General features: G+C 39.2%; 1 protein-coding gene across 1 annotated transcript in view; it reads left to right on the forward strand.

The window, feature by feature from the left end:
- Window positions 1-26,334, forward strand: part of GPR158 (G protein-coupled receptor 158) — a 392,719-nt gene that overhangs the window by 27,176 nt on the left and 339,209 nt on the right. The window contains exon 2 of the mRNA XM_059660955.1: window positions 5,540-5,645. Within this exon, the coding sequence (XP_059516938.1) occupies window positions 5,540-5,645 (106 nt within the window). The remainder of the gene's footprint in view (window positions 1-5,539; window positions 5,646-26,334) is intronic.

The raw sequence follows: 26,334 nt of genomic DNA on the forward strand, positions 1-26,334 counted from the left end.
ATTTTTAAATCAATTCTTTATCAGCATAATTTCTGCCCTGGAACCCCATCAATATTGACTATATATGATGCTACTATCAATTTTTTTGTAGTTATGGAGCAGGAAATTATTGTCTAAGGTAACATGGGCAAGAAACAAAAGCAGAATTTCAAAACTTGCCTTGAACCTCTTCGATCTTTCTTTCCATCCATTCACCCACAGCAGTTCATGACAGTTTTCAGATTACTAGTACTTGGGTGTTCTCAACCAATCTCAATCAATCAATCAGTCAATATCTCCCACCCTCCCTCCCTCCTTTTCTCCCGCCCTTCCATTGTTTGTTTAGCTACTCCTTGCTTCTCTCTATTATCTGCAGTTTCTTTAAGGTTAATAATGGGCGTGTGTTGATTTAGTAGCTAAGGGAAAATGTGAAGACATAGGCCATGGAGTTTTAGTCTGGCGGGGAAAAATCATTAAAAGTAAAGTATTATAATATAGTGTACTAAGTGAGTTATATGAAGAAGCTAAGCACAGTGTATTATGGGGAGGATAGGGAAGTGGCTTTTAAATCAGACTTGGAGTTCATGGAAGGCTTTATAAAGGAGATAGGCAGGAATTATCCTATATAATAAAAGCATAATATGCTAAGTGTCCGACTGAGCAGTTTGGTCGAGCACTCGACCAGTCGCTATGACATGCACTGACCACCACGGGGCAGACACTCTGACTGGTAGGTTAGCTTGCTGCTGGGGTCCAGCCAATGGAGACTGGGCAAGAGGGCTGGACACACCCTGGAACCTTCCCTTGGTCCCTCTCTGGCCGGCTGGCCCCCATCAGCCCCAATCGGGACTGGGTGAGACGGCCTCGATCGCCGAGGGACCCCACCCATGCACAAATTCGTGCATCGGGCCTCTAGTAATAGATAAATATATAGTTTAGGCCAAGGGGCTTCAGATATAAAAGGATCTAGTAAGGAATGGTTTTGTGAGGTAACACAAATGTTTAGGACCCACATGTAATTTTGAATGGTCTGGAACAAAGAATGTGTGCAGTAGAGTGTTTGGAAAAGTTAGAGGTAGGAGAGGCCGGATTTATACCAAGGAGTTTGGATTTTTATTCTTCAGGAGAGTGGGAAATGTCAGGATCACATTCTATAGTTTCGAAGAAAGCAGTGTTTGATGCTTAGGGCCCCTTGCTTGCATTGTGGCCTTTCTCTAGAGTCTTGGAATGAGCATTATCAATGAGTTCTGTGGTCAACTGTTTCTAGTAAAATTTGCAAAAGAAAGCCATTTTAACTAGAACTTGCCTCCATTACCGTTTAGCCTAGGTTGTGCGCATTTTTGGAAACCAGCTAAGGGGAGGTTCAGGATTATTTAGTCTGTGTGTAGTGATATAAATTAAAGTCCTTTGTAGTCACTTCTGTGTATAGCTAGCTTATTGCCAGCCATCCTGGTATAGAAATTATGGTAATAATCTTACTAACCACCCAGCAGTATAGCACAGATATAGGTCCAAAGGCCATATTGTGATATAAGTGTGTATTCATGATTTTGTATTTGTTTCTTAAAGCAGGACCCTAATATAAGCGTTAGGACCTACAAACTAGGATCTTCACTTGTAACAATGATAGAAACCACATTAGTAAGCTATTATTAAACATGTGTAGCCCCATGAGATGGAGGTCTGACCCAAGGCAGTGGTAGAGGAAATGGAGGGAAGGGTCACCAGACAAAAAACATGCTGGGAGTCCAGTGTAGGTGACTTGGCAGCTGTTTTGGTGGGTGGCGAGTTTCATAACAAGTGAGTTACCACCTTGGATAATTGGAGGATGGAAGCCCATTCACAGAAAGAGAACATGAGGGGGATTGCAAGGTTGAGCGTTTTAGGTGTCAGACAAGAAGAGGAAAAGGCTGGTCTGTGGTTTAGTTAAGCACCCAGGTAGGTGTTTGGGGGATATTAGTTGCTATATTTCCCACTCTCTGGCCACAGTTTACCACGCTTTCCTGTGTTTAGTCCAGGAAACAGCAGCCACTTCCTCGCCCTTGGAGCTTCCCAGTGGCACCTGCTCACCGGATGTGGGAGCCTCCATTCCAGCTCAGAGGTGTGAGCTCAGAGGCAGTCCCTCTCCTCACCACCTGCCCTCCCCTCGCCCCCCCCCCCCAGGGGGCTCAGCTGGTCTAAACTCAGTCCACACATGGGGGCACTTGCGTGTGTCTGAGCCTCTGCGTCGCTTTTGGCGGTGTACTTTTCCCCACAAAGAGAGCTTTCTCATCCCACTTCATCTCCCAAACCTCCAGTTTCCCCGCAGGAAGTCAACACACCTGCCCCGAGGGCTTTGTACGTCCCCAGACGCAGAGGCAGAGGCGCTAATGAGGATGAGTCAGCGCTGACATCCCAGCTGGTAAACGCAAGCCTCATTACCTTGGGTGGTTTTGCACAGCGCCCAGAAAGCTTCCTGAGATTTTATGCTGGGGTGACTTTTTGGTTCCCATATATGAACCGGGAATTAAGAGGGAAAACCCTCAGCGATTAAGATTTCTTCAGCCAGATTTCTCAGGGAAGGAACCAGAGTAATCGCAGCCCCCTGGAATTCCAAATTAGCCATGTCCCTGAGCTAGCTGGGAGATGACAAGATTTTCACTGTCATGCAACCAAACTCTTTCTAGTGGAGCAGGATAGTTGAGGAGAACTTGACTTTATTATTACTAACACTTGTGGAACAAATAGACATGCATCTTTTTATTAGATGCTTTCTAAATAAGATGTTCACAGAAGAATACCAAAATGTTGTGGACAATCGTAGTCCAGTGAGGAATTTATGTCTCTGAAGATGACTGATAATGTAAGTGTGTGAATACCAATCTGCTGTAATGATACCTGGAATGCTGAGTTAGAGCTTTCACTTCCCTGAGTCTTATCCCGACCACCCTTTAACAAAGAGTTTAATCCACCTGTCTCTTATCACCTGCTTCAAGGTTATTTTTTTTCTCCATAGTACTTTTTACTTTGTAATATATGACATAGTTTGTTTATTTATTATAATCATCTTTTATTAGTTGTCTACCCCACTCTACCATTAAGCCCCTGAAGGGCAGGGTTTTGTTTTGTTTTGCTCTGCTTATTAATGTATTTCAAAGGCTAAAATAATTTTGGCTCATAGTAGGTAGTCAGGAAGTATTTACTGAACTAATAAAAGAACGAATTTGCTGTTTCTCAAAGAGCATAAAGTAGAGCCTGACTGGGCTTGCATGATTGTCATAACCTATGTGGAACATTATTCTATGGAAAGTTCTGGTAGTGATGGTGGTCATCAACTCAACAAATGTTTATTGAATCCCTACTATACTACCAATTCCCCAGAATTTAGCATCCGTTCTCCATTCAACATACCAGTACTTTAAAAAACATGCTTTTTGGTGTTACTTGAGGGTAGGGCCTATGTGGTTCTCCTACATAGCATCTGTTACAGTGATATGTACATAACAGACAATAAATATTTGTTGAAAGAGCAAATAAATGAACTGGGTTAAGGTTGTAGGTTACCTTGGAATCAAGTTATTTTTCATATGAACATGTGTTTTGCGAAATTATGGTCTACATGAGTAGTATTTTGCAAACTGAGGTCTGTTTCTCTGAAGGATTACTAAGTTTTCTTTGAGAAATTTTGGGTTTTCATTTCAGTGTTTACCTGAAAAATAAGCTTACACATACTGGGTTATCTGGTTCACAAAATACCGACAGTTTTGGTGTTCCTGTTTGCTTTCTGTCTCCTTTTAACATATTAGCACCACATAGTGCAGTGCTTTGTCATAGGTTAATAAGAAAAGATCAGAGGCAGTCTAAAAAAGTAAATGATTTATCCACCCAAAATGAAGCCCAAATGACATAAAAAACCACTGTGTTGGTAGATTTTACATAGTTTAAAAGGAGGAAAGAGGAGAAAGAAGTGAGTCATGACATGGTAAAATAAGCTTGCTTGAACTAGCAGTCAGTACCATATTCCTGTTCTGAGAGATGCTTTAGTTTGACAAAACATATAATCACTGGTATTTATAAATCAATACTTTTAGATTAAATTTTGTTGACTTTATAGTTTTATTTGCATTCATTTTATAATTTTGTGGGGTTTTTTTGTAGCTATGAGAACTATGATATAAAAAAATTTAAGCCTACCTTTATATTTGTGCAAATTTACTAACTAGAGGTCCTGTGCATGGATTTGTGCACTGGCAGAGTCCTTCGGCCTGGCCTGCACACTCTCCCAATCCAGGAACCCTCAGGGGATGTTGGGGAACCAGTTTTGGCCCGATCCCCACAGGTCAGGCTGCGGGACCCCACCAGTGCACAAATCCATGTACCGGGCCTCTAATATGCATATAAGATCTTTGGTTAATCTCTTCCTGCCTTCCCCCTTCCCCTCTACCCTCTGAGATTCATCAGTCTGTTCCTTGTTTCCATGCTTGTGATTTCTGCTCCTGTGTTGAGTGTCTGCCCGCTGGTGGTCGATGCACATCATAGCTACCAGCCGGTCACTTAGGCTTTTATATATGTAGATATCATAATGAAAATAGTTTAATATGGGGTTGTAGGGCCTTAAAGATGTTTTTTGTTTTTCACTTTTAGTGGGTTTTAGTGGGGTGTTTATATTTTACTCATGTGTGAAAAACATCAGCAAATGTCAAGCTTCAGGGTCTAGGACACAGAATATTGATTTCATTTAAGTCCAGGTGCAACAGTTCAGTGCAGGACAGATATTTCTGCTGCTCTTACTGATAGTGGTGCTGGTGGTAGTGAAAAATAAACAAGAGAGACCTTAGGAAATTGTACAGAGGTTGGTTGGAGAAAATGGAGGAATTTTAGATACAGTTGTAGCTTTCTTTGCAGTTGTGCTTTTGGCCCTAAATTTGTGAGTTCTCTTTTTTAGGGACTTATCTCAAATGGCTAAGTAAAAGCAGTGTTTTTGTTTCTAGATTTTCAAGAAAAATGCTAATCAGCATATATGTAGGTAATACAAAACTCTGCTTGGTTGGAATACTTTGAGACCTAACGAGCTGTTTAAAGTCATTGCTATAGAAAATCAGAGGAAAGAGATGCTTATTTTCTGATATGGTCCTCCCTTCCTGATTAACCGCCCCCACCACCACCTTCATTTTCTACATCCTGACTCTGCAATGGGAAATAGGAGTAGAAAGAAATAAGACGAGAACTTTGTATTAATTTACTTTATAGAAGAGATACTAGGAGCAGGTGTTATTTCAGAGTCAACTTTGCTATCATGTCCAGAGAAATACTGTCTGGGGTTTAGTCAATCAATAAATATTTATTAGCACCTACTATGTGCCAGGCATTATATGGGGGGCTGAAGACAGTGAACAATAGATAATTATTATTATTCTGTTCTATTGTACCTTTATCTTTACTTGTTGAATATGAGTGAGAGATTTTAAAATTTATAGTACATTATTTATGCTAATTTGTCTGATTTCCAGGACAGAATACAGTGTTAGAACTTGTAAAGGCTCAGCTTAACTTGTTCTTTTTATCTTTCTCTATTTTTAAGGGGTGTCATGAAAGTGGACATAAATCTTCAGAAAGTAGACATTGACCAATGTTCGAGTGATGGCTGGTTTTCAGGAACTCATAAATGTCATCTCAACAATTCAGAGGTAAGAACATGGAAATAGAGTCCCCTGAAATCAGAGGCCCAGAAATGTATTACTTATGATCTATTGTATTTTTGTGGGTAAGTGATCATGAGACGTTTTACTGGGAAAATACCTCCTATGCAGGTCTAAATGTTGCCAAGTGAACTGAAAAAGGAGTAGGAAATTAAATTTGTGCAGAGTAACTGTTCGTTTGGAGACTAAGAGAAGGCTGAAACTGAAATTATGTCTGAAGTTTGGCATTAGTCAAAGGCTGATCCTATTTTTCAAAAGGGGCTGGAAATTAAAATAGCAATGAAGTGAAAAACCAGTCCTGGAAGGGCCAACCAGATTATGCATATTTTAATGGAAGATGATGCTTGGTGAAACCTTGATGCTATTTACTCGGACACACTGCCATCTGCCAGAAAAGCAAGAGAGAGAGAGAGAGAGAGAGAGAGAGAGAGAGAGAGAGAGAGAGAGAGAGAGAGAGAGAGAATATGGCAGGGAAATATTAAAAACAAGGAGAAAACTAACAGGGACCTGTAAAGGAAATGTATATGTTGGCGCATATATTCCCAATTTCCAGTTTTTTATCCGTTCCTTATTTCATGGGACTGTGGATGGTTAGGGACAGGCATAGAGATTATAAATCTGGAAATATGACGATCACTTGTCTTTTGTAGTTTCAGACAGGAAATATGATGACATCCTGGTTTCCTTTTCAGTAATCTACTTCTGAGGTCCAAAATGTTAAGGACAAATGTACAATAAAGTTCTTGATATTAAATACTTGGGCTATCCCAACTTTCAGTCCATGAATGTGTGAGGAAAGTCAGCTTGGTTTATTTAAAATAGAGGGAATATTCCCATAAAGGTGGTGACCTACATCTTTAATCCATTTTTTGCCCTTTGTGAAAGATGGTTATACATAGTACAATTTTAAGGTAAGAAATTATTAATCACAGGGAAAATTAAGAATAAGCACTTCTTTGTGCCATTACTAAATAGAAAAGTGCACAGACATGTGCATAGCTCTACATGCCTGTATATGTGCCCATTGCATATTTCCCTTGTGCATCCCCCACATATTCTGCCAGACCCAACCCACACACTTCCATACCCCTATCACTCCCCAAATAATCATCTGCAGTTCCCCACTTTCCCCTTACACTCCACGCACTCCTCCAGGTGCCCCCATACTCCCTATCACAATATCCCTCAACTTTGCCACCCTCTAAACCCTCCAATTCCCCCATTATTCTCCACATCCTTCTAAATCCATCACACATTTCCACCATATATCCATAATCCCCAATTCCTCAATATCCACGCACATCGCTACATATCCCAACACCGTAGCCCACATCTCCATATACCTCCACATGGCCCTCACGTCCTTCATTCCTCTGCTGGGACCCAATCATGCAAGGAACTGTTTCTGTCTTATCAATTCATTTAAGATCCTCTTTCATTTCCTTTATGTATTCTTATAGCTTTGAACATTTCTGAGTATCCACTTCCCTGTGGATGATTCTGACATTTCTAAAGATATGAATTTCAGTCATTGACCTGGTGAATATTTTAGCCTGATTATTATCTCCATGCCAATGGTATATAGCCACTTAGCTTTGTCTTTTAGCCGGAGTGGGTTTTCCTGCATGGTGTCATCTGTAGGTGCTCATTTCTGTACAGCCTTGTTTCAGTGGTGCTCCTGGGTGGTGCAATAAGCATTCTCTTTAGAAACAAAGAGATGTTTATTTTTCAGTGTTTTACAGTTGCTTCTTGCTTCTAACAATCTTAGTGTAGTTTTTGTTTATTTATAGCACACCAATTTACCTATTTATTTGACTAGGTGATCATAGTGGAAAAACCTCTTTCTCCTTTTAGAGGATTGATTTATTTTTGTTGCATCAGAATTATAAACTTTCTGGGTATTGTTTCTTTTTAAAGCTTTCAAATAAACTACGTTATTTCTAGATAAAATATTATCCTCTATTCTGGTTAACAAAAATTAGGTTTAAATGTGTGATTTTGGGAATTATATATGAGAACATTATATTTTTTTCGATTCCTATAGGAAAAACTGGAAAAACATATCCTAAAAGACAACCCACAGTTCAATAACCCTCCGTGAAATGTGTTATAGTAAGAGGTTCAGTGGTATAAAAGTAACATCCTCAAACACTGGAATGTCTATAAGACAAGTACTCTGGATCTCTCTACCTCCTTTCCTTGCTCAGGTGCTGGAGCTGAGAGTAGGAGATCTTGGTGTGCCAGGCTGAGCCCATAAGGCCTTTGGGGCTGTCTGACTTAGCCACGCCTGCCATGGAACTCTTCATTTTTTTTGTTGGGCTTCTCTAAGGTCCTGCTGGTGGCTCTGGTCACTCAGGGCACCTGCGACAGTTTCATACCACAGCCGTGGTCGGCAAACTGCGGCTTGCGAGCCACATGCAGCTTTTTGGTCCCTTGAGTGTGGATCTTCCACAAAATACCACAAAATACCACGTGCGGGCTCGCACGTACAGTGCAATTGAAACTTTATACCCCATGTGCAGAAGTCGGTATTTTGTGGAAGAGCCACACTCAAGGGGCCAAAGAGCCACATGTGGCTCGCAAGCCGCAGTTTGCTGAGCTGCAATTTGCCAACCACTGGTCTAGTGACTAGCAATAGTCTTTCAATTCCTTCCCTGTAATGAGGTTAACTGGTAACTAGGAATTGGTTTCTCTTGAAGTTTCTACTGTGTGGAAAAACAGAAAGAAAAGTCTCTTGTTCAGGACATTTTTTATCTGCACTGGCTCTCCTTTGTTCTTTGTCACAAATCTTCTGTTATGGACTCCAAGAATCACTTTGTAAATTGGCTTATTTTGGAAATAGTTAACACGGGTCTTATCTGTAGGGTGTGAATATCCATATTATTAGAAATAGAGACGCTCATCATGTTTATTGTGAGTTCTTTCCTGCCAATGTTTAACACCCTTTCTTGTAAATACTAGAGGTTGTTAAAAATTTCAAATTTATAACTGAGGCAAACTTTTCACTTAAAACTTTTTTTCCAGTGTGTTGACTTTTCAGCTTCCAAGTTATCTTAAACCAGAATTGTGAGTCTGATGTTGGAAACAAGTGATATGTAGACCATTTTAGAAAGGTATGGAGTGGTTTGTGAGGAAAATAATTACTCAGTGGGTATGGGTTGTTACAGGGTCTATGAGACCACTACCGTAAGTGTTTTTTGAAGGGCAGAGTAAAACAAGATCTGAATCAGCACCCTGAACTGGATTGCAGGATTATTCTGTTTTTGCAACTGATTCAGATCATTTTGGCATGGACTTGATCATATTGTTAGCCTCCATTGAAATAATTCTTTACCTATTCTCATATCATTGTTTGCTTTGAATATACAAAATCTTCTCTTACATAATAGTTTATTTAAAACATTAAAAATGTTACTTAATTATGTTTTAATGGTATTCTTTTGCTTTGTTTCCATTATAAGAAAAAACTTTTAATCATTGTTTGAGCAGGAAATATTAGGAGAGTGCCTTTGAAACTTTTTTTATTATATTCTATTAGTAAAAATGCATTATGCATCCACCCATAGTATGTGTGTGTGTGTGTGTGTGTGTGTGTGTGTGTGTGTGTATTAACCTACAAATTATGCATGCATCTTTTGTTATATGTTCTACATATTAAAAATCAGAAAACTTAATCAGGTTGAAGATAAAGATGAAATAATATTTTAATGTAGATATTTTATAAAAATAAATGCATATGGGGGAAATGGGGGGAAGCAGAGGGTGACATAATTCTTTCAACAATAAAGATAAATTTTAAAAAATGCATCTTTAATGTGGGCAATGTAATTGATCACAGTGTTTGAAAACAATATTAGTGAGAGTGCTTTGATTGATTATACTTTAAGATTTAAAAAAATCTTAGTTTAATACTTAGTAATGCAGTGATTCAGAGGTCTCTAAGTTCAGTTTATTTTTATACTTAGTTTTCATGTCTATCATAGTTAAATATATACCTCACAAGGATGTGTCATTTCAAATTGAAGAAATAAATTGTTGACTATATTTGCTACATCACAGTGCTCATTTTTCAGTTCCATCTACCAATTTTGCAAAGGTTTTTACAGAATTACAGCTGGAAATTTTTCATTCTCCCTGATGTCAATTAATTGGTCCCTGCAAACTAATGGGCATTTTAATATTTTAAAGGAAGAGGTTAAAAATTCACTCAAACTTTCACAAGAAATATTTTCAAACAGATTAGGACATTTTATTTCCAATTTTAAACTACATGGCTACGTGAGTATTTATAGTTTTTGGCAACAAAAAACGCATAGCACTGAAAACCATTTCCAGATATCCATTTTCAAAATGGTCACTTCAAAAGGCTTACTCATGGATTACTTAAATGTCACTTTTACTTTGAAGGAACAGCTTAGATTTTTGAAAATATACCTGCTGCATAGACACTGCTAACAACCACTAGTCAGCATAGAGCAGGTCAGCAAATTGGAAACATTTCTCCCTCTTCTAAAGAACAATGTATAACTAATCTTTGAATTCAGAAACAAGTAGTTCACTTTGAGATAATGAGGAAATCTTTATGTAGGAAAAGATTTTTCAGGTCACACATCTCATTATGAAGAAGTATAAATATTTTACCATTTACAATGATTTACTCTATAAATTCACTCAGGTGGTCAAATGGAAATGGTAACAAATTGCAATTTGAAAGCAAATTAAGGAACCAAGTAACCACTGCCAGAATTTCTGTCTTGAAACTCTCAGTTTTCCTTTAGGATTTCTCAAGTGCCTTATCAACAGTGTAGTCATATGAGATATGGACTGAGTGGGGACATTATTGTCAATCCAAGTCTTAAATATTAGTAAAGCTTAATTTATTTCTTATTTATTTATAAAAAATTCAATGTAAGTAGAAGTTCCAGTATTTTCTTCTCACTGCCTATTAACCTCTTGTGTTCTCTGCTTTGGTAGGTGGGTCATCAGCTCAGCCAATAGCTTTATATAACTCCAAGACAGTTTTCCAGTGTCTTTTTTTTTTCTATTGAGTATATTACATATGAATCTACTTATAACTCCTTAGTACTCCATTAGAGATAAGTTAATGAATCTCTGAAGATATACTTTTAAAAAGTTAAAAATGTAAGACAGGATATAATTTAGAACACAAGAAAAAAATTTAATGCAAAAATCTAAAGAAGACAGAAGTTAATTGTTCTCTTTTGAAAGCCCTCTTATATACAGAATATAGCTCACTCTGGCTATAGCAGGGTTTAGAGTAATCTTCTAGCGTGATTAAGTGAAATTACTTAGAAATAGCTGTATATTACTTTTCATCTGCATTCTCACCATTCCTTTCCTTTTCTCTAGAGTAGAACTGTTCTGTCCAATATGATAGCTACTAGCCAAATATATCTATTGAATTGTACATCTAAGGCTCTACATAGGAAGTGATTGCATGGATTGGTATTAACTTGCAGCGAAGGTTGTCATAGTTTATTACAGAGTTTTATTCAGGCCCTGTGTTGATTGAAACACTCATCAATTCTTTGAATAAGGATATAGGAGACAAGTAATTAGTAATAACTAATTCACTGAAAGTTAAAAATCAGAATCTAAAAATATAACGCTGAGTTGGAGAAACGGACATCTATCAAGATGAAACATAATAGGAATAATGGTAAGATCCTGAATGCGAATAAACACACACACAACCCTATCATTTCAAGCATAGAAAGAACGATGTGGTTTAGTTGTAGCACTTGTGAACAGTATTTGTGAGAATAGTTGAGTCAACAGTGCAACATGACTGTAAAACAATAGCAAAAGCCAGCTTAATCTTAGGTTGTTCTCTACATCTTCAGAGATTCGCGTCACTATTCTAAGCTTAGCAGAAAGTACCTGAAATAGTGTGACAAGAAAAATATAAGTTTAATATAGAATATGTTCCATATATTTAATATTCTATATTTAATATAGAATATATGTAAATATTGAATATATTGGATTGAAATTCAATATAAAAATTGAACCCCATTTAGAAGAGAAAAAATAGTATTACTAAGAACTTTAAAACCTTGTTTTTTAATGAATAAAAGAAATGGAGTTGGTTTTCCAGGGAAGAGAAGACCCATGGAAAGATTTGTCAACTGTCTTTAAATATGAAAATAGCTATTATATGGATACTAGTAGCCTGGTGCACGAAATTCATGCACATTAAAAGGGAATTAATTGCCCTAACCAGTTTGGCTCAGTGGATAGAGCATTGCCTGCGGACTCAAGGGTCCCAGGTTCGATTCCGATCAAGGGCATGTACCTTGGTTGTGGGCACATCCCCAGTGGGGAGTGTGCAGGAGGCAGCTGATCGATGTTTCTCTCTCATCGATGTTTCTAACTCTCTATCCCTCTCCCTTCCTCTCTGTAAAAAATCAATAAAATACATTTTTTAAAAGGGAATTAATTAGCAGAGATTTTAATATTGCTATTTGCCCTTTCTCTATAATAGAAGTGTGAGAGATGAAAGGAAATTAGTAAAATGTATATGAAAAGAATATATAAGTTTATTAATAAATAAACAGTAACAAAAGGATATAACAATAACAGAGGCATGATATAAAAATGACAAAAACATGATATGAAAACAACAAAAACATGATATGAAAACAACAAAAACATGATATAAAAACAACAGTGATGCAAACAATGACTGATAAAGTGATTAAACTTATTCTATTATCTCCCTGTACACCACATTAAGAGTGAAAACAATTTCAGAGTGCTTGACTGATTTCCCTTGTGATGAAGTACTTAGAACTTTACCTGTAACATCACATGCTCTTCAAACTCGAGAGAAAGGAACATATAACTGACCATGTGCAAAAATGGGTTCAGGTAGGAATATGCCTACTTTGTCTAGAGTTTGTCCTTGTGATTTATAAATAGTCATCACAAATGCTGGCATCGCGGGAAACCGTCATAGAATCAATTTAAATGGGAGGCCAGTGTCAGATGGGGACAAATTAATTCTTGGAATCAGAACAGCCTCTCCCTCTGCAGATCCCGTTAATACTTCAGCTTCGATCATGTTAGGTCATAATCTTTTGATAATAAATCTGGTACCATTACAAAGACCCCATTTACTATTGAGATTTCTCAATAGCATGATGATTGCACCCACTTTCAATTTTAATTTATGACACGGCATTCCCGAAGGAGTAATACTATTAAGAAATTCAATGGGAAAATTTTCCTTTTCAGCATCATCTGTGGAATCAATCGAATCCTCACTCAAATATGTGTGAAAATCTCCATTGAGTATATCCAAATTTTCTTCATTTAATTTTTGAACATGCTCATTTTTTGGACAAAGAATTGCACGTTTAGATATATTTTTAATATTATCTATAGCAGTGGTTCTCAACCTTGGCTGCACATTAGAATCACCTGGGAATCTTTTTAAAATCCTGATTCCTGGGCCTCATCCTCCGGAAATTGTTTCTTTGTTATGGGGTGGGGCCACAACATTAGTAACAAAGAAACAGAATTAAAACTTTATTGTGGTTAGTCACTACAGTGTTTTGGACAGGTTCAAGCCTTGGACTAATGAGAGGGCACAGTCCTCTCATTGCCATGTGCAAGTCCCAGCTTGGAGGGCAGGGCCCTCCCAGCACAATTATAGCCAACAGCTGTAGTTGTAAGCTTGAACCTATGGTCTGAACACCTGGCCCCACATGCCTGAGTGATGTAGGCTTGATAGAGTTCAGGTGCATGTAGTTGAGTAGGATTGAAACCCAGGAGAATGTTGTAAACATCTTGGTCATGCCCTTACTTTGCCTCGTAGCATCTGCTATAAAATAAAGGCATGGCTGTGGGTGTGGTCGCTGTCTCTCAGAGAAGCAGCGTCCCACTGAGACCCAGCTTTCATTCTCTTGTCTGTCTTTTCTAAGCCTTTCAGCCGCCCCCACTCAGGTTACCCTTGGCTGTGCTGGCCCAAAACACTTTGTAAAGATCTGCCTCTATGCTCCCAGGGCGGGTTCCTGCCTCAAACCCCACCCTTACAGGAAACAGCTCCGGGAAACAGTTTGGGGGAGGGTACAGCCATTGCCAAGGCAACCCCTACAGGACTGACTTCCTTCCGCTTGGTCGCAGTTCTGGTCTGGTCAGGATGAACACCGCCCAGGGTTTTTATATAAGTAGATTTATACTTTTCCTGAAGGGATCCAAGGGTTAGGCTGTGATTTATTGGTAAATCAACCCGAACAACAGGAGGATCTGTTTAGCTTAATGTAAGTGGAACTTTTTAACAATCAGAATAGTTAAAATATTGAGAATGAATATTTTAAAATAGGAAATTATAAGATTAAATATCAGATTTGTTCAATCACATATTACCAGGTGAAGGTGCTATAGCTTTTAGTATTTTCAATAGTGAAAGGTACCACTTGACAGAATTTTGCAGGGCCCATCAAAACTTTATGCAACATTGGCTATAAGTGTCTCTGCAACCCTAAGGTATACTGTAAGGGGAACCATTGAAAGGTGTTTCCATCCAAAAGCAATACTCGTGTTCTTGCAGTGGCAATACCTTGAAGTCTAACTCTGCATGTGGGTATGTCTGCCATACCTGATATTTTCTCTCCATGATAATGATAAAGCATTGATATTTATCATTGCCACCTTTATTCAAGCTGGCTTCTGGAATTTGATTTCCATTTACTCATTAAGCACTTTGGGAGTGGTGATGCAAGACTAATTAATTTTGATGGAAATGAGAGGAAAAAGCAAAAGGTTAGTTGACATTAGATTGCAAATCTGGGATAATCTAATCCAGAAAAAAGGCAATATAAGGGAGTGTCATTAGTTTTTTTCTTTAATCTAACTTGCTCCTTTTGCTTATGAGGAAATGATATACTTTACAGTAGTAGATAAGCCAATATTTCAACTATGAGAAGGTCATGATATCTGCTGAATGACATTTCTATGTATATATTCCATGTATACATGTATATATGTCACTGGATTGTATCATCAATCTTCTAGAACTTGTTGATCTAACGTTTGGCTCTATGAAGTATTTGAATCCTATCTAATAAAAGAGAAAAATGGTAATTGGCGTGCGACGATACCCTTTTCATTGGCTAATCAGGGCTATATGCAAATTAACTGCCAACTATGATTGGCAGTTAACTGCCAACTAAGATTGGCAGTTAACTGCCAACAAGATGGCGGTTAATTTGCATATGTAGGCACAATGCAGGGAGGCGAAAGGGAAAGCAAGAAGAAGCCCCCTGCCACTGACAGTGATCAGAAACCCAGGGGGGAGCTAAGAGCTGGGGGGCAGGGCAAAGGCGGCCCTGCCCCCCAGCCATGATCGGAGAATCAGGCGCCTTTGCCGCCCTGGCCAGTGATAGCAGGAAGTAGGGGTGGAGCCAGCAATGGGAGCTGGGCACGGTCGAAGCTGGCAGTCCCAGGAGCTAGGGGTCCCTTGCCTGGGCCTAAAGCGAAGCCCACGATCACGGGGCCGCTGCAGCTGCGGGTCCCCGCTGCCCGAGCCGGACGCCTCAGCCAGAGGCGTTAGGCCTGGGCAGGGGCGGAGCCTGCAACCACGGGGAGCTGGGGGTCCCCTGCCCAGGACTGACACCTCTGCCAGAGGCCTCAGGCCTGGTCAAGGGGCCGATCCAGTGATTGGTGATCGGAGGGTGATGAGGGTCAACTCCTCTGGCCGAGGCATCAGGCCTGGGTGGGGGGGCGGAGCCAGGGATTGGGGGGATATGATGGTCCCCTTGCCCAGGCCTGAAGCCTGGGTCAGAGGCGTCAGGCTTGGGCAGGGGGTGGAGCCAGCGATCAGAGGGAGATGGGGGTCCCCTGCCCAGGCATGATTCCTGGGCCAGAGGCCTCAGGCCTGGGTGGGGGCCAGAGCCAGTGATCAGGGGGAGATGGGGGCCCCCTGTCCAAGCCTGACACCTCTGGCGGAGGCATCAGGCCTGGGCAAGGGGCCGATCAGGCGATCGGAGGGTGATGGGGGTCTACGCCTCTGGCCGAGGCATCAGGCCTGGGCTGGGAGCAGAACCAGTGATGGGGGGAAATGAGGGTCCCCTGCCCAGGCCTGACGCCTCTGTCAGAGGCGTCAGGCCTGGGCAAGGGGCCGATCCTGCGATTGGAGGGTGATGGGGGTCAATGCCTGAGGGCTCCCAGTATGTGAGAGGGGGCAGGCTGGGCTGAGGGACACTCTCCCCCCCCCCCCCCACACACACCCAGTGCACGAATTTCGTGCACCGGGCCCCTAGTTAGAATATAAATGGAGAGTACTGTGTCTGTTTAAGGTAAATACATTTTATCTATCTATCTATGTATCTATCATATATCAATTATCTATCTATCATATGAAACTTTATCAACTTTGTGGACTACATTAAATGTTTAAAAATAAAAGCTCTTACAAGATCTTATTCATGAGTGGTGTAGGTGAAGGCACAAATACCAGTATAGGATGTCCCAAAAATGTATACACACACTTTGAGAAATTTTAAAGGCAGTGTTTACTAAAATACATTTTCAAAAATGAGCTATCAGCTGTTAAAGTGTGTATACATTTTTTAGGATACCCTGTATATTTGATAAGCTGTGCTAGAAATTAATTTTTCTCTAGCCCTAGTCTGAAGAGTTTATGAAATCCTCAAAAGTCAAGTGTCCCATTAATACAAATTGTTTTTCAACCTATATATATGAAAGTAATTGTTTAACAATATAAAGATATATTGATTTTTCTAGATCTAGAGTGGTTTTAAGTAATTTAACTAAGGTCATAACACTAGCAAATGGTAGTTCAGGAATTTGAACTATCAGGAGGTAGTTTGGGTGATAAATGATTGTTTGGAAAGAAAATCATTGGTAGGGGCCCATGCGATGATCTTGTTAGTCTTGTTGTGGTTCTACCTATGGGAGCTCAGTCAAGAGCCAAGCTGGGTTCTTCCTTATATGGGAAATTAGGTGTGGACCAAACAAGAACTGATCTAGCTCTTGGATGGTTAAAACAAAATTTTAAGAGGACATGGTAAACTCACGTACAAATTTGGGTTAGGGATCAATTTCCATCTTCAGGTGTAGGTAGCAGCAGTTGAAGTTTCTAACTAGTGGTGGTCTGTTGGTTCAATGTATAGCAGTGACTTGGAATGGTAGGAATGTCCACTTTGAAACCAGACCCAAGGGATAAGATCCATCTCCTTAGATACAAGTTGATGAGGGCTGTATTCCTTGTCTGGACATCAGGTAAGAGGGCAGGTGTTAAGGAAAGGGACTGACTCCCAACAGGGAATTAGAATACAAATCAGAATGTAGGAATCAGAGAGTTGAATATGGAGAATTGCAGCTCATTTGGTACAGGGATGTCAAGGGGATTCTCTCTGGTTATGATAATCTATAAATGCATTTTATATTCTGATCATTGCTGAACACAAAACACCTAAATGCTCCCAAACTTCTCTGTAGCATAGGGTTAGAGTGGGGCTGAGCTTAAAGGTGGGAGATATACAGCATATGCAGCTGGGCTAGAGTGGCAAGAGGATTGGCTCACATGCACCAATAGTATCAGGCTTTCTTGATCTTTTCAATTCAGTGAAGAGAACATCTGATGAAATAAGTTAGTGAACAGATTTGGAATATGTAGCTAAATTTATAATGGAGCCAATCAGGAAAAGAAAATCTCTACCTATTAAACCTTTGCTTTTGTCACATTAAGTAGCAGAAAAATTGCTACTTGTCCAATTCTAGATATGAGAAGCAATCAGAATATACAGTGAGTGCTTGAGGGTGACTTTTGGGGGGTTAAATATAGCTTTGCACCATTAGCTTATGTGGAAAAAAAATCCCATTATGACAGCAAATCAGATCTAATCTGGCACTCCCTCTGCTACAATTATATCAAATATAGTGGAAACTTGTCAAAGCTTCAGTGAAAAATGAGGCTACTGATGCTTGGCAGCCCCCTTTTAGTGCAGTGAAGAATCATGTTGCTTAGTTACAGTCCTTGGCTGATTTAGGAAGATTTAACTAACTGCATTATGCAAGAGTTAAACTCCATTCCTTGATATCTTTTTTTTTTTCCTTAAAGGAAGAGGCGTATTTACCATCTTCTTATTTTTTTGGTATCTTCATCCAGGACAAGTTTTGATTCATCATTGTTTTTCCCTTCCCAAGGCTTATAGATAGATAGAGAGAGAGAGAGAGAGAGAGAGAGAGAGAGAGAGAGAGAGAGAGAGAAGTGGTTAGTTGATGATACAAGCAGAACATAAAATATTGAAATAGCTTAAATACTTTGCCCTCAAAGTAATTTTCATTTCAAATTTTTTTTTTTGGTCATTTTAAGTCATTGTGCTTTTCTTCTCTCAGCATATTTCTAGTTTGGGTTGCTATTGTCTTTATAATGCAAAGGAATGTGTAACATTTAATTATGGTTTTGTATTTCAAAATACAAACTCAGGTGTTGGTGTATGGAGAGGTGTAGGAAATAGTGAATGTAATTGGTGAAACAGGAATAAGCTTAGGGGCTGGAATTGGAACCAAAACAATGAAAACAGAAGAATTGAGAGAAAAACAAACAAATAAGGAAGAACTGTGAATGGAGAAAATTTAGAGCAATTATTGTACATTAGGTAGAAAAGTGTGTAAAGGGAGAAATGTTAGCTGTGTCACAACTAATTTCAATGGGATGAAAATACTAAAGGACTCAGAAATTTGGAGGAGATTTTAAGAGGCTTTGGATCCATGCTCTGTCTCCAGAAAGGAGTATTTTATACTATTCTAAATATGTGGATATCCACTTTATTTTTATAGCTCCTCAAGAAAGAGAGCTGTTTCTCAGTAATGCTTTTTTATTATCTTACCATAATTATTGTAAAGAAGTAAACCATGACCTAATCTTGATTATGTAATTATTTCACTAGATTTTACTATTGACTTGTCAGTACAATCTCTGTTTTATGCATGCAAAAGCAGTTTTTCCTGCTGCTGCTTACAATTCCATGATCACCTGGAGGAAATTCTATAGAGCTGATTCTATATTTACTTCCAGAAATAGAATAATGGATAATTGGCTCTACAGTCTTGTCCCCATTAAAATTCTAGTTCTATTGAAGCCCAGAATTCATAGACTTAGAATCTGAACCACCCTGCTTATGGGCTTTGTTGTCATACAGACCTGTATATCACCTTCATTTTCCACCTTTTAAAATACATTTGTCTAAGTGTAGTCATTTTCAAAGTATAGTCCTGGGTCCCTGGGGGTCCTCAAGACTCTGTCAAGAGAGTCTGTAAAGTTAAAACTATTTGCATAACAATTCAAAGATATTATTTACCTTTTGAACTCTCTATTCTCTTATGGGTATGCAAAGGCTACCTAAGATATGATAGATTCAATTCAGAAAGATATGAGAATCTAGTCTAATAAGCCAGACTTTGAGATTTATAAAAATGTAAAGCAATGATACTCCTTTTGCTATTATTTTTTGTTTTAAAAAATATAATTATTTTTTCATAAGTATATTATCTATGTTAACATGTTATGAGCTTTTTGTTATTTTTAAACAATTAATACATACATATTTTTAATTTTCTCTTTTAATATTTAAAACTAGGGGCCCGGTGCACGAAATTCGTGCACTGGGTGTGTGTGGGGGGGAGTGTCCCTCAGTCCAGCCTGCCCCCTCTCACAGGCCTTGACCCCCATCACCCTCCAATCGCAGGATCGGCCCCTTGACCAGGCCTGACACCTCTGACAGAGGCGTCAGGCCTGGGCAGGGGACCCTCATTTCCCCCCCCTCACTGGTTCTGCCCCCAGTCCAGGCCTGATGCCTCTGGCCTAGGCGTCCGGCCCGGGCAGCGGGGACCCACAGCTCCAGCGGCCCCGCGATCGTGGGCTTTGCTTTAGGCCCAGGCAAGGGACCCCTAGCTCCTGGGACTGTCAGCTTCGACCGTGCCCAGCTCCCATCGCTGGCTCCACCCCTACTTCCTGCTATCACTGGCCAGGGCGGAAAAGGCACCTGATTCTCCGATCATGGCTGGGGGGCAGGGCAAAGGTGGCCCCAGGGCCGCCTTTGCCCTGCCCCCCAGCTCTTAGCTCCCCCCTGGGTTTCCGATCACTGTCAGTGGCAGGGGGCTTCTTCCTGCTTTCCCTTTCGCCTCCCTGCATTGTGCCTACATATGCAAATTAACCGCCATCTTGTTGGCAGTTAACTGCCAATCTTAGTTGGCAGTTAATTTGCATATAGCCCTGATTAGCCAATGAAAAGGGTAGCTCGTACGCCAATTACCATTTTTCTCTTTTATTAGTGTTGATGGCAAATCTCAATGGATATAGCTAATATGAATAAATAATCTTTGGGATTCTCAGTAATTTTCTAGTGTAAACAGGAAATTTACACTCAGAGGTCTGATCCAGTGTGCTCATCAGCTACTGTATGATTCTGACCTTGACTCCACCTCCTGGTTTTTATGCTTTCCTCTCTTTCTTACTTTGATGATTCTACTGATATACTTTTACACCTCACTTCTCCTCTCCATCATCTCTCCTAATAATTTCAGCCTGAGACTCCACTGAATTGTTAGCCCAATGTCATCCAAATTGTTGGATGACACAAGGACAATAATAACATTATTTAAAATAGCAAAATAAATAAAATAAAATGTTATATATTAACTTTGATATGTATTTCTAACTATAGTGGAGGCATGCAGGTAATAATCTTTATATATTATTTCGCTTATTAGATAATGTGAGTAAAGAAATTCATTTTAAAACAAATTTGACCAAAACATCAAAGGATGGAATATACTGTATTTTACCTTTCAAACTGGAATTTTCACTATAAATTGAAAATAATTTCAATACTGCAGCCCAAAGTATGTATAAAGACCAATGTGTCTGTTTAGCTAGTGCTATTTATTATTAAGTGAAATATTCAGGTAATGCCTTCTTCTGAAGATTGGTCTGCTCTTTTACTCCTATCATTTGGAAAGCTGCTGAGCTATTTCATGTTTCTTTTTAATGAATGGATTGGGAATTCAGTAAACATTTTTTTTTTTTTTTTGGTGTGTATTCAATCTGTATCTCATCAATTTGTTTTCTTTCATTCTTACTACAACTGACTTAATTCTAGTCCTAATCATTTCTTGCCTGGATCTTTGCAGCACTTTCCTGTTTTCAGCTTTATTCCTTTCCAATTCATTTTCTTCACTGCTGCCAACCTGATCTTTTTTTAAAAAATTATATGATGATTATATTATCCTGCATTTTTTTATTGAGACAATATTACATAGCAGTTAAAAGTGTTGGCTTTGGACTCAGGCTGCCTGTGTTTCTTAATCTCAACATTTTTAAAAAAGGGAATGATTCTATGTTGTATGTAGAATGTTTTGCACAGTACTTTCTCCAGAAATATTAGCAATTTTTCATAGCATTTTGTATACTTGAAATTATTCATAATTATTTATATCTATCTTCTGTGCTTCACTGTAAGCTCCATGAGGGCAGAAACCACATCAGTTATGTTCTGTTATATCTCAGGAGCCATAACAATTTCCATAATAAAGGTGCTCCACAAATGCTTATGGTTGACTGCTTAATATTATTCAGACTTTCCTTAACCTGTGGGATAAAGGCCACCTTATATGTATGGCTTTCTAAGTCTAAATTTCTTCTAATTTTAGAATATCCAGCTGCTTGCCTTCCATGATTTGACCATGGTGTTTCATGTCTCCATGCGTTATTTGCACGTGCTCTTTTTATTGCATAACATATAATTCCCCACTTTAACCACCTGACAGATTCCTGCTTCTTCTTTGAGTACTGGGTTTTGCTCCTCTGTAACCCCTTGGCAGCCTATTCCCCACTTCATGCAAAGCAGTTTCTCTCCTATGTGCCGCTATAGTACATTGTACCTATTTTTATTTTAACATCTATACTGCTATATTAAAATTATTTGAGTACTGTTAATAACTGCATTTATCAGATGTCTGCCCTTTCACTGTCATATATGTGTATATACACATATGCATATAAATATATATAAAAGTATTTAATCCCCAAACAGTCCTAGAAAATACCTATTATGTTTTCAGTTTTACAGATGAGGAAACTAAGGCTTAGAGATTTAAAAAAATTAATATAATTTATATCTCAGTTAAGAATTTGGACTGGTCAATTACTGATGCAAGACTACTCTAAGACAAGGGCTGTGACCCACATATATCTTATTGGTAAGGCTGCCATTGTAGTTTAAATTAATGTGTAATATCATATTCATGTGGTAGAGTATCTCTTATGGTCACTGATTTTATCACTATATCATACTCATAAGAAAGATTTAGATGAATTCTACCATAGTTTGCCAGGTACTCCGTCTTCTTTCAGGAATGAAAAATTCCAGGTAGAGCCTAGTTCAGTGATGGCGAACCTTTTGAGCTCAGCGTGTCAGCATTTTGAAAAGCCCTAACTTAACTCTGGTGCCGTGTCACATATAGAAATTTTTGGATATTTGCAACCATAGTAAGACAAAGGCTTATATTTTTTATATTTATGTTATATATTTAAATGCCATTTAACAAAGAAAAATCAACCAAAAAAATGAGTTCGCGTGTCACCTCTGACACGTGTGTCATAGGTTCGCCGTCACGGGCCTAGTTACTTATGATGCTCTTTCTAGTATCTGAAAACCTTGGGTACTTAGGTCGTAGGCCTAATGTTTAATTTGTTTTATATTATACTTCTATTAAAATTTACTTCATTTATTTCATTCACTCATTGCAAGCAGATCTAATTAAAAATGAATACAGGTTTAATTAAAATTGATGGTTTTAATTCTCATTAGGGAACTTCTATTGCCATAAACACTATAATAAACTTCTATTATTTTTAGAATCAAATAAAATCTCTGTATATCCCACAATGACTTAGTTATGTGCTTTAGTTTCTATTGTTTTTCCCTTGTGATAAATGCATTTTATGAAACGGGTATAAAGAGTCCAGAGTAGGTGGCTCTACAAATTGACTAGTGATTATTCTCAGTTCACCATTGTCATGTATTTTTGTCACTTCTCTAGGTTTGAAAGAATGAATGAGCACATGATGCTTTTAAAAACGGTATCTTTTTCTTTGACACAATAATAGAAAGATTTGCAGATACTCTTCAGCTAATTTCATATAAACCCTCCTCCATAACCAAACCACCAAATTAAAAATTAGATTATTTCCTTGGCATCAAGTTTTGCAATATATATAAATGTATAATTGGAAAAACTCATCTTCATTAATATTTAGCCTTCCCTTTCAACTTCCCTTTTTATTCCTTCCTTCCTTTGTCCTTTCTTCCTTATTTCTTTGTCTCTCCTATTAGTCTGCTTCCTTTTCCTCCACTCTCTCTTTTCTTGAGGTGTCATATTTAACCACTGCTCTAACAAATGTTCCTTGATCACATTAAAAAACATAGAGAATTATAATTCTTATAAAGAAAGTTATGGCAAACACTTAAGCAGAGAGAAGGAAGATGGTGGTGGATTAAGTAGAAGCTACAGTGACATTCTCCCAAGACCAAACTGGAGTTATAACAAAATGTAGAAGAATCATCCTGAATAACCAACTGAAGACTAGCTGTAGAGGACCCTTATAACCAAGGATGGAAAGAAGAGGCTACATTGGGATGAGACTGGTAGGAAACCTGGAGGGGCACGAGGGCTGGCTGGGCTCATACAGGCAGCAGTTTAAGTTCCAGAGGGATATCTCAGCTGCAGGGTGTTCCCCCGAGAAGTCTGTGGTCTATACTCCAAGTTTGGCTCCCCAGCCCAGAGCACCAGAACCAAGAAAGGTACCTGGTTAATATCTAGCTGTGAAAAGCAGTGGGGTTTCTGTCCACTAGAGAGAGACAGCTGGAAATACAGGCAGCCTCTTAAAGGGCCAATGCACAAAATTTTATGTGTAGTCACTCACCTTGGGCTCTGGCAGAGGGGGACACAGTGGACTAGAGAATCCAAGGTTTGTGGCTCTGGACATAGAGCTCAGAGGGCAGTCCTGGATTCCTGGGCTGAAGCATTCCTCCACACTGCAAAGGAAATCTTTCTCAGGCAGACCTTTTTTAAAAAAAATATATTTTATTGATTTTTTACAGAGAGGAAGGAGAGGGATAGAGAGTTAGAAACATCGATGAGAGAGAAACACCGATCAGCTGCCTCCTGCACACCTCTCACACTTACATTCATACACCAGACAGTCCAAGTTTTTTACTTCTACCAAATGTTTACTCAGAGTTTAAACAATCCAACCAATTTCTGACTAATTGCCTAAGGGAGCTCTTTGGCTTCCCGGGAGGTGATCAAGCTCCCCTTCCACTCACTTGGAGTGGGCCTGATTGATAGGGGGTTGACGAAGATGACTGACCCTGACCCATTTTGACAAAGACAACAAAGAGCAAAGACAACAAACACTAGACAACAAAAACCAGACAGACAAACCCAGTACAGCCTAAAGCTGCACAAACCAGGGACGCCGGCCACTGTCGTGGCCGTGGGTCAGGACCAGGAATACCGCTGCATCCAGCCCTCCGTGGTCCTTCCGTGGGATGGCCCAATTCCAGTTTAACGACCGGTCTTCCTTACCTCTCTCGAGAGTCCAGGTGGCTCGGTTTCCGAATTGAAAGTTTTGGGTGGACTGGAGGCCTCCTTGGTAGTCGTTCTCCACAGGTGTGGGGTATCTCGCTGAGTGCCCGGCGACAAGTGGGGGAGAGCCTCCTGCCTTGAATAGGGGATCCCTCTCCTCCCTGCCAAGAGAGAGCCTCCAGCCCTAAATAAGGGGTCCCTCTCACCCTGCCTGGAATCTCACTGGAGCTTCCAAATGTTATGGGTTCACTCAGCTAGATAGACCACCAACTCAGAATTTAAATTTAAGAGCCTTTATTAAGCTGGCCAGCTGACTATAGTTACAGCACCCTGCCAAAGCAGAGGCTGAACTGCAGCCTACTACAGGAGTTACATTTTATTATTAAATTCTGTGCAGGCCCAGAGAAAAATGTGTCTTTCAAATTCTGGGCCCCCCAATATGGAGGAAACTCTCTTTATTTATCCTTTTTCCAGTCTTTTGTCTCCCAAATTTGGAATGAGACTTCCGGGCCTTCTGAGAAAGAAGGTCTGTGTGCTGGGAAGAGGCCATGAGACCATATCTCAAGGCCTGGCCTGATGTCAGTACCTTCCTATCTATGTGCTTTAGGAACAGACAACACAGCATGACCTGTCTGGCCGAAGCGCCAGATATGCAGCCCAGCACAACTATAATTCAAAATAGATGGTGAAACAAAGAGCTTCACAAACAAAAGAAGGCTAAAGGAGTTTCTTACTACCAAACTAGCATTACAAGAAATATTAAAGGGACTGCTGTAATAATAATAATAATTATATATATGCATAAAGAATAAAAATATCAATAAATAAGTACCTATCAATAATAAGATTGAATGTAAATGGATTAAATGCTCCAATACAAAGACATAGGACAGCTGAATGGATAAGAAAATATGATCCATATAGAACCTGTCTACAAGAGATCTTCCTCAGAACAAAAGACTCACATAAGATGAAAGTGAAAGAATGGGGGAAAAAATTCCATACAAAATGAAATGAAAATAAAAATAGACTTCAAAATGAAGTTCATAACAAGAGATAAGAAAGGTCAATAAATAATACCAAAGGGATTGATACAAGAAGAGGATATAAATGTGGTAAATATATATGCACCCTATATAGGAGCACCTAAATATATATACCACTACGGAAAACAGTATAGAGATTTCTCAAAAAATTAAAAGTAGAAATGCCATTTGATCCCATGATCCCACTTCTAGGAATATATTCTAAGGAACCCGAAACACCAATCAGAAAGCATATACGCACCCCTATGTTCATAGCAGCACTATTTACAATAGCTTAGATCTGGAAATAGCCCAACTGCCCATCTGTAGATGAGTGGATTATAAGCTGTGGTACATTTACACAATCGAATACTTTGCAGCTGTGAAAAAGAAGGATCTCTTACCTTTGAGACAGCATGGAGGGACCTGGAAAGCATTATGCTAAGCAAAATAAGCCAGGCAGAGAAAGACACCAAAAAGTTAAAAAATAAAAAGGTGAACTTGGGGTGGTGAACACACAATATAATATACAGATGATATATTATAGAATTGTACACCTGAAACGTTTATAATTTTATTAACCAATGTCACCTCCAATAAATTCAGGCAAGAGCCCAGCTGGGTTGCTTAGTGCACTAAATGTTTGCTGGTTTGATTCTCCGTCAGGGCAAATACCTGGGTTCCATCCCCAGTTGCAGCCCATACAGAAGGCAACTGATTGAAGACTGTTTCTTCTCTTTTCTTCTCCTTCTTCTCCTTCTTCTTCTTCTTCTTCTTCTTCTTCTTCTTCTTCTTCTTCTTCTTCTTCTTCTTCTTCTTCTTCTTCTTCTTCTTCTTCTTCTCCTTCTTCTTCTTCTTCTTCTTCTTCTTCTTCTTCTTCTTCTTCTTCTTCTTCTTCTTCTTCTTCTTCTTCTTCTTCTTCCCCTTCCCCTTCCCCTTCCCCTTCCCCTTCTTCTTCTCCTCCTCCTCCTCCTCCTTCTTCTTCTTCTTCTTCTTCTTCTTCTTCTTCT

The sequence above is a fragment of the Myotis daubentonii genome, chromosome 1 (genome assembly GCF_963259705.1).
Source record: "Myotis daubentonii chromosome 1, mMyoDau2.1, whole genome shotgun sequence".
NCBI lineage: Eukaryota > Metazoa > Chordata > Mammalia > Chiroptera > Vespertilionidae > Myotis > Myotis daubentonii.